The 16438-nt window shown below is 51.7% G+C and overlaps 1 protein-coding gene across 1 annotated transcript in view; it reads left to right on the forward strand.

Annotated features, from left to right (window-relative positions):
• Positions 1-1842: 1842 nt before the first annotated feature.
• adamtsl4 (ADAMTS-like 4) overlaps positions 1843-16438 on the forward strand; it is a 14910-nt gene continuing 314 nt past the window's right edge. Inside the window, exons 1-5 of the mRNA XM_067237334.1 lie at positions 1843-2046; positions 3364-3427; positions 4742-5382; positions 5844-6603; positions 16172-16319. Coding sequence (XP_067093435.1) covers positions 2024-2046; positions 3364-3427; positions 4742-5382; positions 5844-6603; positions 16172-16319 — 1636 coding nt within the window. The 5' untranslated portion in view covers positions 1843-2023. The remainder of the gene's footprint in view (positions 2047-3363; positions 3428-4741; positions 5383-5843; positions 6604-16171; positions 16320-16438) is intronic.

Consider the following 16438-nt stretch of genomic DNA (forward strand, 5'->3'; position numbering starts at 1 on the left):
TTGGAGATGTGGTGGGCAGGGAGGGGGGCAGTAATGAACGGGCAGGGTTGGGAGCGTGACACAGCCCAGTGGCTCGTCATGGCAGTGACCACTACCTAATTGCACTCGCTGATAGACATGGTGTTTGGTACAGAGTAATTGCCATGTAACTGAACAAACCACACACACTCAAACTCTTACGCTTGTATATCGTCAAACACATTCCTAAACAACTGCATGTGTGTGTGTGTGTCTTGTGAATGTGTGTGTGCTTATTCTGTAAGGCCCTCATTGTTCTCAGTAATAGAAATCACATGTTATTATGACAGACTGAACTGTAAGTCTTCTGTTTATAACCTAGTCTAGGCTTTAGTTGTCAGTTTAGATGCTTCTTTGAAGTAGCTAATCTCCATCCCCATCTCTGTGTTCGTGTTGTATGTCTGCTGTCTAAGAAAAGCAGCCATTCCTGGGAGAGTTACAGTAAAGCCATATATTAGCTCATGACCACAAACTCAGCCCCCCTCTCTCCCTCCTCCCCCCCTCTCTCCCACCTCCCCCCCTTTCTCCCTCCTCCCCCCCTCTCTCCCTCCTCCCCACTCCTTTTCTGTCCATTACTCCTTGTCCTCTTCCTCCTCACCTCAGCAAACCTTTCCTCTCGCATCCCACACTTTACTTGTCTTCCCCTCTCTCTCTATCCCTTTTTTCCACTCTCTCTCTCTCTCTCTCTCTCTCTCTCTCTCTCTCTTCTGCTCTCCCTGCTCTCTAGTGTTTCACCTCCACTCCACTTCTCCACCCTGTTGTTCCTCCCTTCCTCCCTCCATCCTCCCCTCTCCTCTGGGCTCTCTGAGTGGTGATCTCCCCCCTAACTAAGATTGTCATTAAACTTATTGCAATTCCTCCCATAGGCTTCCGAGCTGATTTATTTTTCAAAAATGTTCTACTCACACACGCGCGCACACACACACACCAATACACCACCGTGACCTGTCACACCCCTCCCTCTTTGATGTGGTACCTCTGGGGTCCTGTTTGGTGGTTTTTCAGACAGGCAGCCCCGGGCACCCTCACCCCCCTGAGGAGAGTCTGTTAACTGGGCCGTGGTGTCTCCTCTCTGGGAATAAACAGCGATAAAAAAAAAATGTTAGGGTTACACTTCACTGTTAGAGATGAAAGAGAGTGGAGTTATGTGTTTGAGAAGCCCTCAAAGTCTAGATCAATCTGCATTAGAATGATTTCATCAAAGACTTTTATATCAATCATTCATCACCAGTTTGGTGGTTCAGGATGGTTCATTGGTGTTGTTGCTCGGCAGTAAGAACAGGGGGTTTCTTATCGCATGTTTTCTGTTGTACAACAACAAGGCTTATGTTTTGGGGGCATTTGCGTGTCCACCACAGAGGGCTCTGTTGCCAAGAACTGCCAGCTCAGAGCAGTTGTCAACAATGCGCAAATGATTACACTGATCAGAACAAGTTCGCACAATAGAGCATTCTTGTGTAGGATTGTGCAACTGAGAAAGCGGCTCTGAGTTTCAGTGTAATTATTACTTACAGTAGGTGCCTCCGGTTGTGTGAGCGTGTGTCCGAGAGAGAGTTTCGTACGCAGGCCTGTGTGTGATGGGGCTGTCGGTGTTTTGTAGGGTACGTATGTGAGTGGGAAAGAAAAGTGTCAGGGCGCGAGACAGACAGAGAACGAGAAATTGAGAGAGACTGTTGAGAGGTGCGTGCCGTGTCCCATCCTCCCGGCCAAACAGCTCCTGGACGTCACCAGCTTATTATAGGAACAAAGTTGTCGGGTATAGGACAGAAAAAAATCGGACCTTCCCCTTTCTCCAAACTCCGGGGCGGTGAGTGTGACAGATCGAGGAGGACAGAGAGGGAGAGACAGAAAGAAACAGAGAGAGAGAGAGAGCGCACGCGAAGAACCCAACATCGCAGCACAGCGGTTTCCTCACCGATAGGAACGGACTATAGGAGCCTGGCCGGTAAAGACTGAAAGCAGCTAATTGATCCCAGGAACTCCTCAGAGTGATCAGAGTGGTAGTATGCGGGTCGGCGTTTTGTTCAGGTGAGTCGTTGAGAAAACCACCCTAACCCAAACAGCCACAACCTGTGGGTTATTCGCGTCCGAAATTGCCCCTCAGTTACCTCGACAGTGTTTCGTGGGGATTTAAGTAACGTATGCTACAAATTTGCCACGATGTTCAATGAAAGGTTGTTATGGTAGTTGTTAGCGTAAAAGTTGAAACCACGCGACAACCCAACCCTGCACGGCGGGGTCGGAATCCACCCTGGGGCTCGAGGTAGGGGCGAGCACAGCTCCCCCTCTCTGCTTGGGTTTGAGAACTTTACCCCGTTTCCTTTCCGGTTTCATCGCTTCGGGTCTTTGCGTTTAATCTACAATGTGCCACTGTAGCAACCAGCGCGAGAAACGTGGACGCCGTGTAGGGGGTCGTTATTACGGCCTCATCGGCTCTGTTGTGTGGGGCTGCGCGAGACCTTTGTCTGAGTTTTGGGGATAATTGTTTAGTCTAGTGTGGGGAGAGGTCCTGAGACCGCGGCGGTGCACCACACTGGGATGACGAGACCAATTACAGCGGTTGCATGTGGCCTGTGGATTTGTGATTGTGGTGATGGTTTATGGAATTGTGGTGGGTCCGTGGGCTACTGTTCATGCATCAATCTGTGGTTTGTGTCAAGCACATGGAATCATGGTCACGAGACGACAACCACATCCAAACCCAGAAGCTCTCCTCCGCGAGCGCCTGGTTAAACATGATGATTGTAGATGTGTGATGATGGTTGGATATAAATGTAAACCACATCCTCGTGGTGTGGACGCTTCAGGGAGATGCTTGGAAAACGTGGGGTTAGGACCGATTAGTTTGTTAACACCTTCTCGGCATTTCCAGATTGATTTAGCTGTTTACTTCAGACGCTTGAAAGGGAAAACAAACTGTTCTGTTGAAAACTCGCGCGCCTGCCTGGGAAAGAACGAGGCATGTGTTCCCAAACGCAGTTATGCCGCTGGAACATTTAAAAGAATTTCCTCCCAAAACAGCCTGATTTTAACAGAATGTCCTGTCATAAAGTAAGTGTTGAAGGCTGGACCTCTGGACAGGGTTTATTTAGGCCACCTTCTGTGAATCGGTCTTGCCTGGAAAATACCAAATGTCACAACTTTTTAGTTTGAATTTGTCATTTAAGAAACAATTCAACAAACTCATAATTCCTGGATTTTCCTATTCAGATCCTTATCTCCCTACTAATCTCCCACTTTGTCATCTCTCTCTCTCTCTCTCTCTCTCTCTCTCTCTCTCTCTCTCTCTCTCTCTCTCTCTCTCTCTCTCTCTCTCTCTCTCTCTCTCTCTCTCTCTCCTTACAGGCTTTGTGTGTTGTGGGGGTTTGTGGTCGTCACATCCTCCCAGACAAAAGCTTTGAAGAAAAAGGTAAGTTGTCTCTGTAGTTCTCTCTGAGTGGTCTCTGTCAGTGCGTGTCAGTGACGCACAGCCCAGCACAGTCCAGCACGGCCCAGCACAGCCCAGCACAGCCTAGCACAGCCCAGCACAGCCTAGCACTGCCTAGCACAGCCTAGCACAGCCTAGCACAGCCTAGCACTGCCTAGCACAGCCTAGCACTGCCTAGCACAGCCCAGCACAGCCCAGCACAGCCCAGCACAGCCTAGCACTGCCTAGCACAGCCTAGCACAGCCTAGCACATCCCAGCACAGCCTAGCACAGCCCAGCACAGCCTAGCACAGCCTAGCACTGCCTAGCACAGCCTAGCACAGCCTAGCACAGCCTAGCACAGCCCAGCACAGCCCAGCACAGCCCAGCACAGCCCAGCACAGCCTAGCACAGCCTAGCACTGCCTAGCACAGCCCAGCACTGTCCAGCACAGCCTAGCACAGCCTAGCACTGCCTAGCACAGCCTAGCACAGCCTAGCACAGCCCAGCACAGCCCAGCACAGCCTAGCACACAGAGCCCTCCCCTCCTGTAGTCCCTGAGTCTCTAGCTCTGCTGCGTGACACACACGCCTGGCGCAGACACTGAGATGTGTGTGTGTGTGTGTGTGTGTGGAACTGCAGGGACAGGAGTGTGTGTCAGTCCTGGTGCTGGGTCAGTCCTGGTCTGGGTCAGTCCTGGTCTGGGTCAGTCCTGGTCTGGGTCATTCCTGGTACCTTCTCCCGGAGTATGGACACACACACAGTCCCCAGTCTTGTTCCACCTAATGGGGAACTGAACATGCTTTACAAACACACACACATAAAAGCACATGCACGTGTCTAACACATGTACGTCACACACACACACACGTACACACATGTTCTCATGGTGTTCCGCTCATACTGGTACTCAAAACAAGAGCTGGATGAAGATGTGGAGCAGGGTCTCATGTTTTGGTTGTTCTGAATGGAAACTTTTGTTCAACTCTGGTTGGCTGGTCTGCCAAACAGGCCAATGGCTGAACACACACAAACACACTCAGAGTTCTGAAATGTGAAGGGAAACATTTATACAAAGCCGCAAAGAGAAATGCATCACAGCTCGTTCAGGCTCACAACGTGTACACACACACATTCACACACTCACACACACTTTCACACAGACTGCCGCAGCAAATCTCATAATGTCACTTGTACCAAGCCAAGGGTGTTCTGGCCTGCTAGCCAACTGATCCCCTTGTTAAAGAGCTTGATCCACCAGTGGATCTCTACCTGTTACAGGGTTCACCTGCAGTGTGTGTGTGTGTGTGTTTTCAGGGGACAGGCCGGAGATCCAGGCAAGTGTTTGGAGCCGAGCCCCCTGAGGGGGTGTGGTCTCCATGGGGGGAGTGGTCAAGATGCTCTCAGAGCTGTGGAGTAGGCGTGGCTCAGAGATCCAGGAAGTGTCTGCCTCTACCTCCTCGCCAAACTCGGCCCCTCTCCCACGCCCCCCCTAATTGGGGAGGCTCCTCCTCCTCCTTGTTTACTCTTGGAGGGGTCGGGGCCCCCCTCGTGTCGGCCAGTCACCCCTACTATCCCCCTCGTTACCCCGGCAACCAGCCGGCCCAGCACGGCGGAGGAGCCGAGCCAGAGGGACAACTTCCTCCTTATTATTCCCCCGCTCTCTCAACCAATCAGAGTCCAGGATTGTCTCTGTACCGTGACACGCCATTAGCAGACGGGGAAGGAGGCGTGTCCAATCTAGCTCCTCCCTTCTACCGGCCGGAATTCTCACCTGCCAATCAGGAGCAGCCGCCAGTGTCTGTTTATCGTTCACCACCATATCCTGCTGCTCCACATGGCTACAACCAACCAACACGGATCTCTAGGAGGCCGGCCAATCCAAGCGCAGCGAGGGGCGGTGGGGGAGGTAACAGAAGGTCAGTCTCCACCAATCGGGAGGCTTTGCCTGCCAGGAGGTGAGTGTGATTGGTTAAAAAGTGATACCTCAAAGGACTTCTGAGACGTTTTATGAGGTTTTTCTATGATGTGGCTGTTGTTGAAGCCTTGCATAGCTAAGGCATCACCGAATAGAGTTCATATGTGAGTATGAGTCATGGGAGTGTGCGTGTGTGTGTGTGTTGGGAACACCACTCCTATTGGTCCTGCTGATCTTTATCTACTGTGTCTCTGTTCTCTGTCATACCAACATTACCCTCGTCAACACACACACTCCCACTCACTCACTCCCACATACACACACACACACACACACACAAACTCTCACACACACACACACACACACTCACACACACTCACTCCCACACACACTCACACACACACACACACACACACAAACTCACACACACACACACTCCCACTCACTCCTCACTGTGTGTGTGTGTGTGTGGTAACCTCTCCGTCTCCTCCTCTCTCTCAGGTCCTCCTCCATCCGTCCGGGTCAGTTCGGGTACGGCAGGGTTCCCTTCTCTCTGCCGTTACACCGGCCCAACCGGCAGGCCCGCCACACCGCCAACGGGACCGTTACCGCGGCAACCCCGGGTCCAGACGCGGCCGCTGATGTCGACGACACGGATGAAACCGGCGAGGAGGAAAGAGAGAGGGGCCGGGCGGAGAAAGAGAGGGAAGGAAGGAGGTCAAGAGTGTCAGGAGGACTGAAGGCACAGAGGGAGGAGGAGAAGAGGGAGGAGGAGAGGAACACAGAGGAGGGGGGGGCTCCGGGCCCCACAGCTGCGGTGGTGAAGCCCGTCAGACCGGAGCGACAGACGGACAGACACCTGCACACGCACGCTGTGGCGGCCGGCGGGAGGGGAGGGGAGAGAGGCCCGAGCAGGGACATGAGCAGGGGCCCGTCACATCCCCTCCCACCCAGCCGACGAGCGTTCGACTGGCACACGGTCACCGGCCCTCCCCCGCCTCTCCACCCCCACTCCCCCCCCCTCTCTCACCCCTACTACTCCTCCCCCCTCCACCGCTCCACCCCCCAGCACAGAGAGAGAGAGCCCCAGTCTGGTTACAGCCCCCAGGCCCTGCCCCCCCACGCCAGGCCCCCCCAGCCCAACATCTACCCCCTGCAACGCTCCCAGCCCCCCCACCTGGGGCCCGAGGGGGAGGGGGGCTCCCCCCAGAGTTCCAGGTGCTCGGGGGGAGAGCAGGAGTACCGCAAGTGCTTCTCACAGGTACGTAAGACCTGGCCTCGGCCTGCACTCTCACATCTACGTGTCAGGCTGTAGACTTCGTTCCTCACCGTTCTAACCCGCAGACTCTTGAATGCTTTGAAAGTCATTCCTCATTTTGTTAGCTGGAATATTTACAGCCTCTACAGTGCTTGCCACAGTGCTGAAATGGACTGTTGGGTTGAAGTGAGCTGTAAAGTCGGTGGTCAGGTATGTGTGTGTGCGTGTGTGTGTGTGCCTGTCTTGTGATAGGTAGATCATTCCCCAGCTCCAACAGTAGTCTGTTGTGTCTGGGCGGTCATATGGAAACTGTTCCCCTTCTGCTCCAGGACGTTTACTGTGTGTACCCTGGGTCGGCATTAGAATGTGTGTGTGTTTGCATACGCATTTGTCTGTGTGTGTATGTGCACATGCCTAGGTTTTTGACGTGTGCGTGTGGGCACAGGCAGTTCCTGTCTGTGTGTGTGTGTGTGTGCACATGTAGAGGTTTGTGAGTGTGTGTGTATTGCAGCGCCAGGCATGTCGCTGGGCCGACATGACTGTGATCCCTCACAGCTGCAGCGGTGGACTGAGCTCAGTGACACAGGGAGAGACTCACCCGTTAGTCCTGAGGGGCCCACAGCACCACCCTACTGCTGGAGAGGAGGACGGGGGAGGAGGAGGGGGGAGAGGAGGGAGAGGTGGAGGAGGAAGGAGGAGGGAAGAGAGGAGGGAGAGGTGGAAAAGGAAGGAGGAGGAGAAAGAGAGGAGGGAGAGGTGGAAAAGGAAGGAGGAGGAGGGAAGAGAGGAGGGAGAGGTGGAGGAGGAAGGAGGAGGGAAGAGAGGAGGGAGAGGTGGAAAAGGAAGGAGGAGGAGGGAAGAGAGGAGGGAGAGGTGGAGGAGGAAGGAGGAGGGAAGAGAGGAGGGAGAGGTGGAGGAGGAAGGAGGAGGGAAGAGAGGAGGGAGAGGTGGAAAAGGAAGGAGGAGGGAAGAGAGGAGGAAGAGGTGGAAAAGGAAGGAGGAGGAGAAAGAGAGGACAGGCACTGGGATCTGATTCAACACCTGTGTCCAAAAGTGACTTTGAATTTAAATCCACAGGAGTCTAACTACTCCTGTTAGGGTGGTTTGTTTTGCTCCTACTGGGCAGCTTTGAAGTCAGGCAGCTTTGAGTCAGCGGTCCTGAGCCTCGCTGACAGGAGTGTAGAACACTGGGTTTGCTTCCCGTCTCCGAGTCACAATTAGTCTCCGGAACTGAAACCTAACAGTAGCACTCTGTTTGTTTCTGATTTCACCTAATGAAGATGGACTGTCATGTTCCATTGGAATTGTGTGTGTGTTGGCATCCATAGGGGAGCTTCTGGTTGTGTCAAGAGTTTTTTGAGTGACATTTGTGACTTTTTTTCAGATGTTATTTTTTTTTACCTTTCCAAACTTTTTCTTTCTATCTTTTGTTTTCAACCTTTCAAAACTTGTTTTCCGAATATAGTTTTTCAACCTTTCAAAACTTTCTTTTCGAAAATATCGATTCTATCTTTCCAAATAAATCAATAATTATAACTTTTTTTTCTCACAAAAATGTAAGGAGTGAAAGTCAAAAGTTATACAGCTCCTTCATATATGTGTGGAGTGTGTGTGTGTGTGTGTGTGGAGTCCATGGGAGCCTCCAAGGGACAAACTTCTGGTTGTGTTAAGAGGTTTTTGAGTGACAAGGCTGCACAGCTGTGTGTTTCGGTGCGAGGTCTTATCTGAGGGAGATAAAGAAGCGTGATCCAGACACACACACACACACACGCGCACTGACACACACACGCGCGCACTGACACACACACGCACGCACGCACACACACACGCACTGACACACACACACACACACTGACACACACACTCTGACACACACGCACACACTCGTCTTGTGGAAGTAGCACTTGAGTTCAGGGCCAGGTAGCCAGGCTGTGGTCCTTGACTTCTCTTCTGTTTAGACTCTGGCAGTGTCTCTACCTCCCTGTGTGTGTGTGTGTGAGAGAGAGAGTGTGTGTGTGTGAGAGAGAGAGTGGGTGTGAATGTGTGTGTGGATTTAGTCCTTGGCAGAGGGCACAGTTTCTGTTTGCTCTGTGTGCTCTGTGTGCTCTGTGTGGCTCTAAGGAGAGCCCTGTGATGATGCTGAGACACCGTCTGTCAGTGGATGTTTGTGTTTGCGTGTCTGTGCTCTGCCTGCTACAGAGCTGTGAGTTTGTATGTGTGTCAGTTTTCCCGAGTTCACGTCCTAACATCCTGTGTTTTAGAGTCGTCACGTGTGTGTGTGTGTTTACCCTGTTGCGTAGAAGCAGAGGGGGAACCGAGAAAGAGGTGGAGGAAGCAAAATAAGGGGAAGTGGAAAGGGGGATGAGGGAAGAGGGGGAGGAGAGGGGAGAGGAGAGGGGGAGGGGAAGTGACGCGGTTAAGTAGTAGTGAAAGCAGGCAGTGTTTTTAGAAATGTGCTCCCAGGGGTGAGGGAGGGGGCGAAGAGGGAGCGCGGCCTGGCAAACAGAGAAGGGAGAGAAGGGGATGGCAGAGAAAGAGAGCAAAAGAGGCTTGACATGAGGAGAGAGGGGCACAGTGAGGGAGGTCTGGGGGACAGGGTCAGATAGAGAGGTCACAGAGAAGAAGAGAAGAGGGGATGGAGAGAGATAGGGGACAAAAGGGAGCGAGGGAGAGGGGGTGGACAGGAAGAGGACTGGAAGCACGCAGCATAGAAGGAGAGAGTTTCATGGGAAGGTACGCCAGTATTAAACGAAAGAATGAGAGGGAGGGAGGAATAGAGGGTGAGTGTGTAAGAGGAGGAGAGGCTCGTCACAGGAGGGAGAGAGGACGAGAGGAAGGAATTTGCGAAGAAATAAAACGAAGGAGAAAACCCAGGAAAAGAGAAGTGAACTTTGACCTGAATGTCAAACTGAAAAGCACCGCGTGAGACTAGTGACACATCTCTTCCTCTCTCGGGTTTCCTCTCTCTCTTCTCTCTCTCACTCTCTCCCTCTCTCTCTTCTCTCACTCTCTCTCTCCCTCTCTCTCTCTCTCTCTCTCTCACTCTCTCTCTCCCTCTCTCTCTGTCTCTCTCTCCCTCTGTCTCTCTACTCCTGAGTAAATATTTACTCAGTAACAGCCCAGCGTCACACCACACAACAAGCAGAGAGGGCCCGGCAGGACCAGAGCAGCACAAACCCTTTTCTGTTTCTAAAACAGTTCAAATGATGGATGTGTGTGATGGATGTGTGTGATGGATGTGTGTGATGGATGTGTTGTGATGGATGTGTGTGATGGATGTGTGTGATGGATGTGTTGTGATGTGATGGATGTGTGTGATGGATGTGTTGTGATGGATGTGTTGTGATGGATGTCATGTGATGGATGTCATGTGATGGATGTGTTGTGATGGATGTGTGTGATGGATGTGTGTGATGGATGTGTGTGATGGATGTGTGTGATGGATGTGTTGTGATGGATGTGTGTGATGGATGTGTTGTGATGGATGTGTGTGATGGATGTGTTGTGATGGATGTGTTGCGATGGATGTGTGTGATGGATGTGTGTGATGGATGTGTTGTGATGGATGTGTGTGATGGATGTGTTGTGATGGATGTGTGTGATGGATGTGTGTGATGGATGTGTGTGATGGATGTCATGTGATGGATGTGTTGTGATGGATGTGTGCGATGGATGTGTGTGATGGATGTGTTGTGATGGATGTGTGTGATGGATGTGTGTGATGGATGTGTGTGATGGATGTGTTGTGATGTGATGGATGTGTGTGATGGATGTGTTGTGATGGATGTGTTGTGATGTGATGGATGTGTGTGATGGATGTGTTGTGATGGATGTGTTGTGATGGATGTCATGTGATGGATGTCATGTGATGGATGTGTTGTGATGGATGTGTGTGATGGATGTGTGTGATGGATGTGTGTGATGGATGTGTGTGATGGATGTGTTGTGATGGATGTGTGTGATGGATGTGTGTGATGGATGTGTTGTGATGGATGTGTGTGATGGATGTGTTGTGATGGATGTGTTGCGATGGATGTGTGTGATGGATGTGTGTGATGGATGTGTTGTGATGGATGTGTGTGATGGATGTGTTGTGATGGATGTCATGTGATGGATGTGTTGTGATGGATGTGTGTGATGGATGTGTGTGATGGATGTGTTGTGAGAGTGGAGTCTCTGCTCTGCTGCTCCTTGAGAATGATGCCATTGTTCTTCAGGGGAGTCGGGTCACATCTCTTATCACACAGACTTGTTATGAAGCTGCAAACATGCATACATGTGTGCAGGCCACACACAGATGTATGCAGGCAGGCATGCAGGCGCGCACGCACACACACACACACACACACACACACACACACACACACACACACACACACAGCAGTTAAAACCAGGACATCAAACTGGTCCAGACAGACGTGGGTTCCTTGTGTCAGCAGGTCCTCATGACCTCTCCCTCCTGGCGTCCATCTTGTGAGGAGGGCGGAGGGGGGGATGGGCGGAGGTCATCCTGTAGTAAAGATGGAGGACGGGGGTTTCCCAGGGGAAGCGGGGGGGCGCTGCCTGTGTCACCAGGTCTCACAACGTTGTGCAGAGTGGAGACACTCGAGCACAGTCTCCCTGTTCTACCCTCTTCCATTTCTTTTTTTTTGTTGAAAATCCTGTTAAGGGAGTTGCTACATTGTTGTTGACTATGTGTGTCCAGTCATGGTTACGCATGACAGGACTGCCTTTACTGGAGAGAGAGAGAGAGAGAGGGAGAGGGAGAGAGGGGGAGGGGGGGGGGATTTGAGGCAATGAGGAAGGAGAGAGAGAAGAGGAGAGAGTAGAGGAGTGTGGAGCGGGGAGGGGAAGAGAGGAGTGACGGTTAGAAGTGACCAGCTGCAGGCAGGGACATGACCAGGGACATGACCAGGGACATGACCAGGGACATGACCAGGGACATGACCAGGGACATGAACAGGGACATGACCAGGGACATGACCAGGGACATGACCAGGGACATGAACAGGGACATGAACAGGGACATGAGCAGGGACATGACCAGGGACATGACCAGGGACATGACCAGGGACATGACCAGGGACATGACCAGGGACATGAACAGGGACATGACCAGGGACATGACCAGGGACATGACCAGGGACATGAACAGGGACATGACCAGGGACATGAGCAGGGACATGAACAGGGACATGACCAGGGACATGACCAGGGACATGAACAGGGACATGAGCAGGGACATGAGCAGGGGCATGAGCAGGGACATGACCAGGGACATGAGCAGGGACATGACCAGGGACATGAGCAGGGACATGAGCAGGGACATGACCAGGGACATGAGCAGGGACATGAGCAGGGACATGACCAGGGACATGAGCAGGGACATGAGCAGGGACATGAGCAGGGACATGACCAGGGACATGACCAGGGACATGAGCAGGGACATGAGCAGGGACATGAGCAGGGGCATGAGCAGGGACATGAGCAGGGACATGACCAGGGACATGAGCAGGGACATGACCAGGGACATGAGCAGGGACATGAGCAGGGACATGAGCAGGGGCATGAGCAAGGACATGACCAGGGACATGAGCAGGGACATGACCAGGGACATGAGCAGGGACATGAGCAGGGACATGACCAGGGACATGAGCAGGGACATGACCAGGGACATGAGCAGGGACATGAGCAGGGGCATGAGCAGGGACATGACCAGGGACATGAGCAGGGACATGACCAGGGACATGACCAGGGACATGAGCAGGGACATGACCAGGGACATGAGCAGGGACATGAGCAGGGACATGAGCAGGGACATGAGCAGGGGCATGAGCAGGGACATGAGCAGGGACATGAGCAGGGACATGAGCAGGGGCATGAGCAGGGACATGAGCAGGGACATGAGCAGGGACATGACCAGGGACATGAGCAGGGACATGAGCAGGGGCATGAGCAGGGACATGAGCAGGGACATGAGCAGGGACATGAGCAGGGACATGAGCAGGGACATGACCAGGGACATGAGCAGGGACATGTGGGGGCAGCTGTATCTGAGGGAGCACTGCCTGGGTGTTCCCTGTGGACGTCTCCGGGAGCCTCCCAGAGGCTACTGTTCCCATCAGACCTCAGCTCTCTCTCAGACCGTGTGTTTGTCTCACATGAACGTTGTGTGTGATTAGGGTTTAACGTGTGTGTGTGTGTGTGTGTGTAGGGAGAGAGAGAAAGAGAGCAGGTTCCAGGACAAAGCCCCTGCCCCACAGGCTGTGAGACCCTGTTTGTTCACCTACACTCTAATGGTCCTATTCATTACCAACACACCCTCTCCCTCTCCATCTTCCCCCTCCTCCTACCAGCAGTAAAACACAACTAGAACTTTCTCTGGCCTCTATAAAAACATTCTCTCTCTCTCTGTCTCTCTCTCTCTCTGTCTCTCTCTGTCTCTCTCTCTTTCACCAAAAGCATTCACGTCTTTCACATGCTCAAAACAACAACTATACGTCTTTCACTCTCCCTGTCCTCCCATTCAACAACAATCACTTCCTCACTTTCACATTCTGTCCTTCCACATTCTCTCTTTCCTCTGCTGGCAGGCCACAACAGTCTCACCTGCGCTTATTCTGGATTGAACTGTGTGTGGCAGACTTTAAATTCTTGTTTATCTGTATTTGGAAATGTCTCGATTCCCTTGTTGCTAGATTGTTGGAGCAGGAGCAGGTCAGTTTAACAGCTGTGGTGAGTGTCCTGAAGACTTCAGACATTTTTCAGATGACGCAAGTGTTGTATCGCTTCCATTTATCCATTCAGCGATGGACAAAGCATTTTTCCATCCCTCTCTCCCCTCTCCCTCCTCTCCCCTCTCTCTCCCCTCTCTCTCCCCTCTCTCTCCCTCCTCTCTCCCTCCTCTCTCTATAGCCTCCCTATGCACTGCAGTAAACCCATCAGTCTAAGTCGCTCCTTAAAGCCATTCAATATCTGTCACTCTCTCTTTCTCTCTTTCCCTCCTCCCCCCTGTCATTCCACCCCTCCCTCCTCCTCCCCTCCCCCCCTCCCCTCCCTCCTCCTCCTGTTCACTCTCAGACACACTCCCACTGCACTTACAGAGGCACCTCTAACCCTCTCTATAGACACACACACACACACACACATTGGGAATGCATATACACACACGTGTACACACGCCCAGACACACCGGATAGAGATGCCATACATGTACCCACTGGTCGTAAAAGAACCAACGCCTAACTCTCCCGTCCTTCCAATAACAAGGTGTGTTTCTCCCGTCTGTAAACTGAAGTGAACACACACACTTATACACACACACACACACACACACACACACAGACACACACACACTGCTGTACTTCCTCTCAGTATTCCATGCTGTCTGTTCTGTAACTCCTCTCCCCCAGCCCGCCTCTCCTTCACACACAAGTTAGAGAAGAATCCAATAAATCTTACGTCTGGACAGTGTGTCTGCGTGAACACACACACACACACTCTCTCTCTCTCTCTCTCTCTCTCTCTCTCTCTCTCTCTCTCTCTCTCTCTCTCTCTCTCTCTCTGACCTTTCAAATCTTGTCCTCCTTACTGGTATTTGTGTGACACGCATACATATACACACACACACACACACTCTCTCTGTGGGGTCTACCAACTGTTTATGTCCGAAGCCACAGACACACTCACCTACTCACACACACACAGCCATACACACACACACACACACACAGTCTCTGTATTCTTCCTGCTATCATGGGACTATCATGTGTTTATGCCAAGTACACGTATTTACAGCCGTTACTAACTGTGTTTCACACACACACCCGCAGAGATTTGTGGTCACACACGTACCGTGGACACTCAGAGACACACACACACACACAGACACACACACACACACACACCAAAGCCTACAGTATGTAGCCTAAACACCTCCTTAATCAATAAACTCTAAAACTGTACTTACAGCTACAGTTACATAATATAAATATGGTGGATACACACACACACACACACTCCGGCTGATCAGTGCACGTAAACGTGACCAGGTTCACCCTCGTTCCCCTGAGACAGGTGCCAGTGTGTGTGTGCGTGTGTGTTTGCGTGTGTGTAATCTTCACATTCCTCTCTACAGCATTACAAGCAGATCCAGTTCTTGTGTGAAATTGAGTTTGGTGCCCACGGCCGACCTGTGTGTGAGTGTGCATGTGTGTTCTCAGGTTTATCTTTATTAGTGTGTTAGCTCTGCTTCAAGCAGAGCTTCACATTCTCATCTGCTGTGGGAACTGGGAATCTGTCAATTAACGGGTGTGTCTGGTGGACTGTATGCTGTGTGTGTGTTCCAGCTGTTGGTGACAGCTGTATGGATTGAAGGAGAGAGAGAGAGGGAGAGGAGAGGGAGAGGGAGAGAGAGAGGAGGAGAGAGAGAGAGAGAGAGAGGGAGTTAGAGATGAAACAATGAAGAAAAGATGGAGAACGAATCATTGAAAGTAGAAGAGAGAAGGAGAGTGTGAACACTGAGGAGGATCCCTGTGTGTGTGTGTGTGTGTGTGTTTGCGTGTGTTCATTTGATCTAGTCATATATCAGTGAGTGATTGAGTGGGAAGGTGGTGGCCTCTTCGAGTAACGTGACCTGATTAAGCTGTGAGTGTGTGTGTGAGTGTGTGCGTGTGTGTGTGAGTGTGTGAGTGTGTGAGTGTGTGAGTGTGCGTGTCGTGCGTGTGTGAGTGTGTGGGTGTGCGTGTGTGCGTGTGTGCGTGTGTGTGAGTGTGTGAGTGTGTGAGTGTGCGTGTGTGCGTGTGTGAGTGTGTGAGTGTGTGGGTGTGCGTGTGTGCGTGTGTGCGAGTGTGCGAGTGTGTGAGTGCTGTGTGTGTGTGTGTGTGTGTGTGCATGAGGGGTCAGGCTGCTTTTGGATAAGGTGCTGTGCGTGTCTCCTTTGGGGGTGAGTGTTTACTGTTGATAGTTCTTCAGGATGGTGAAGTTTAATACGTCCATATATTCTCTAACAGTCTTTAGTGCTGTGCTATATGCTTTGCTCTCTACATGGTCCTTACTAGCAAATGCATACACGCACACACACGCGTGCCCTGACACACACACGCGTGCCCTGACACACACACGCGTGCTCTGACACCTCTGACACACACACGTGATCACACTCCTCGGTATTGGACAGAAAAGCAGGGGTGGATTTATGTGTGTGTGGCTGCTTCCAAACACTCTTATTATTTCCATATGCTCCTTAATTCATCAGCTCGCTGTCAAAAAGGCAGTTTGGAGACATCGATGTGTGTGTGTGCATTTTAGTGTGTGGAGAAAGTCGATCAACTTTCTCTCTTTACCTCTTTTCCTCTGTCTCTAACACTTGCTCTCCTCCCCATCCTCTCTCTCTCTCTCTCTCTCTCTCTCTCTCTCTCTCTCTCCTCTCTTCTCTCCTCTCTCTCTCTCTCTCTCTCTCTCTCTCTCTCTCTCTACTCTCTCTCTCTCTCTCTCTCTCTCTCTCTCTCTCTCTCTCTCTCTCTCTCTCTCTCTCTCTCTCTCTCTCTCTCTCTCTCTCTCTCGGTCTCAGGGTGTTGGGGGAGGGGTGCTGGACTCCAGGGCAGAGCAGTGTGCAGCCTTCAACACTCAGGAGTTCATGGGTCGACTTTACGACTGGGAGCCTTTCACTGAGGGTGAGTACACACACACACTGATGTGCACGCACACACAAACACACTGTGAGGAATGGGCACAGCTGTGTGTGTGTGTGTGTGGAGTAGGAGCTGTGTGTGATCGTCATGGCACTTTTGCAAGCCTCCTTTCCCCCTGCCCAACCCACCACAAGTCCGTATGTGAT

This window comes from Osmerus mordax, chromosome 6 (genome assembly GCF_038355195.1).
Source record: "Osmerus mordax isolate fOsmMor3 chromosome 6, fOsmMor3.pri, whole genome shotgun sequence".
NCBI classification, from domain to species: domain Eukaryota; kingdom Metazoa; phylum Chordata; class Actinopteri; order Osmeriformes; family Osmeridae; genus Osmerus; species Osmerus mordax.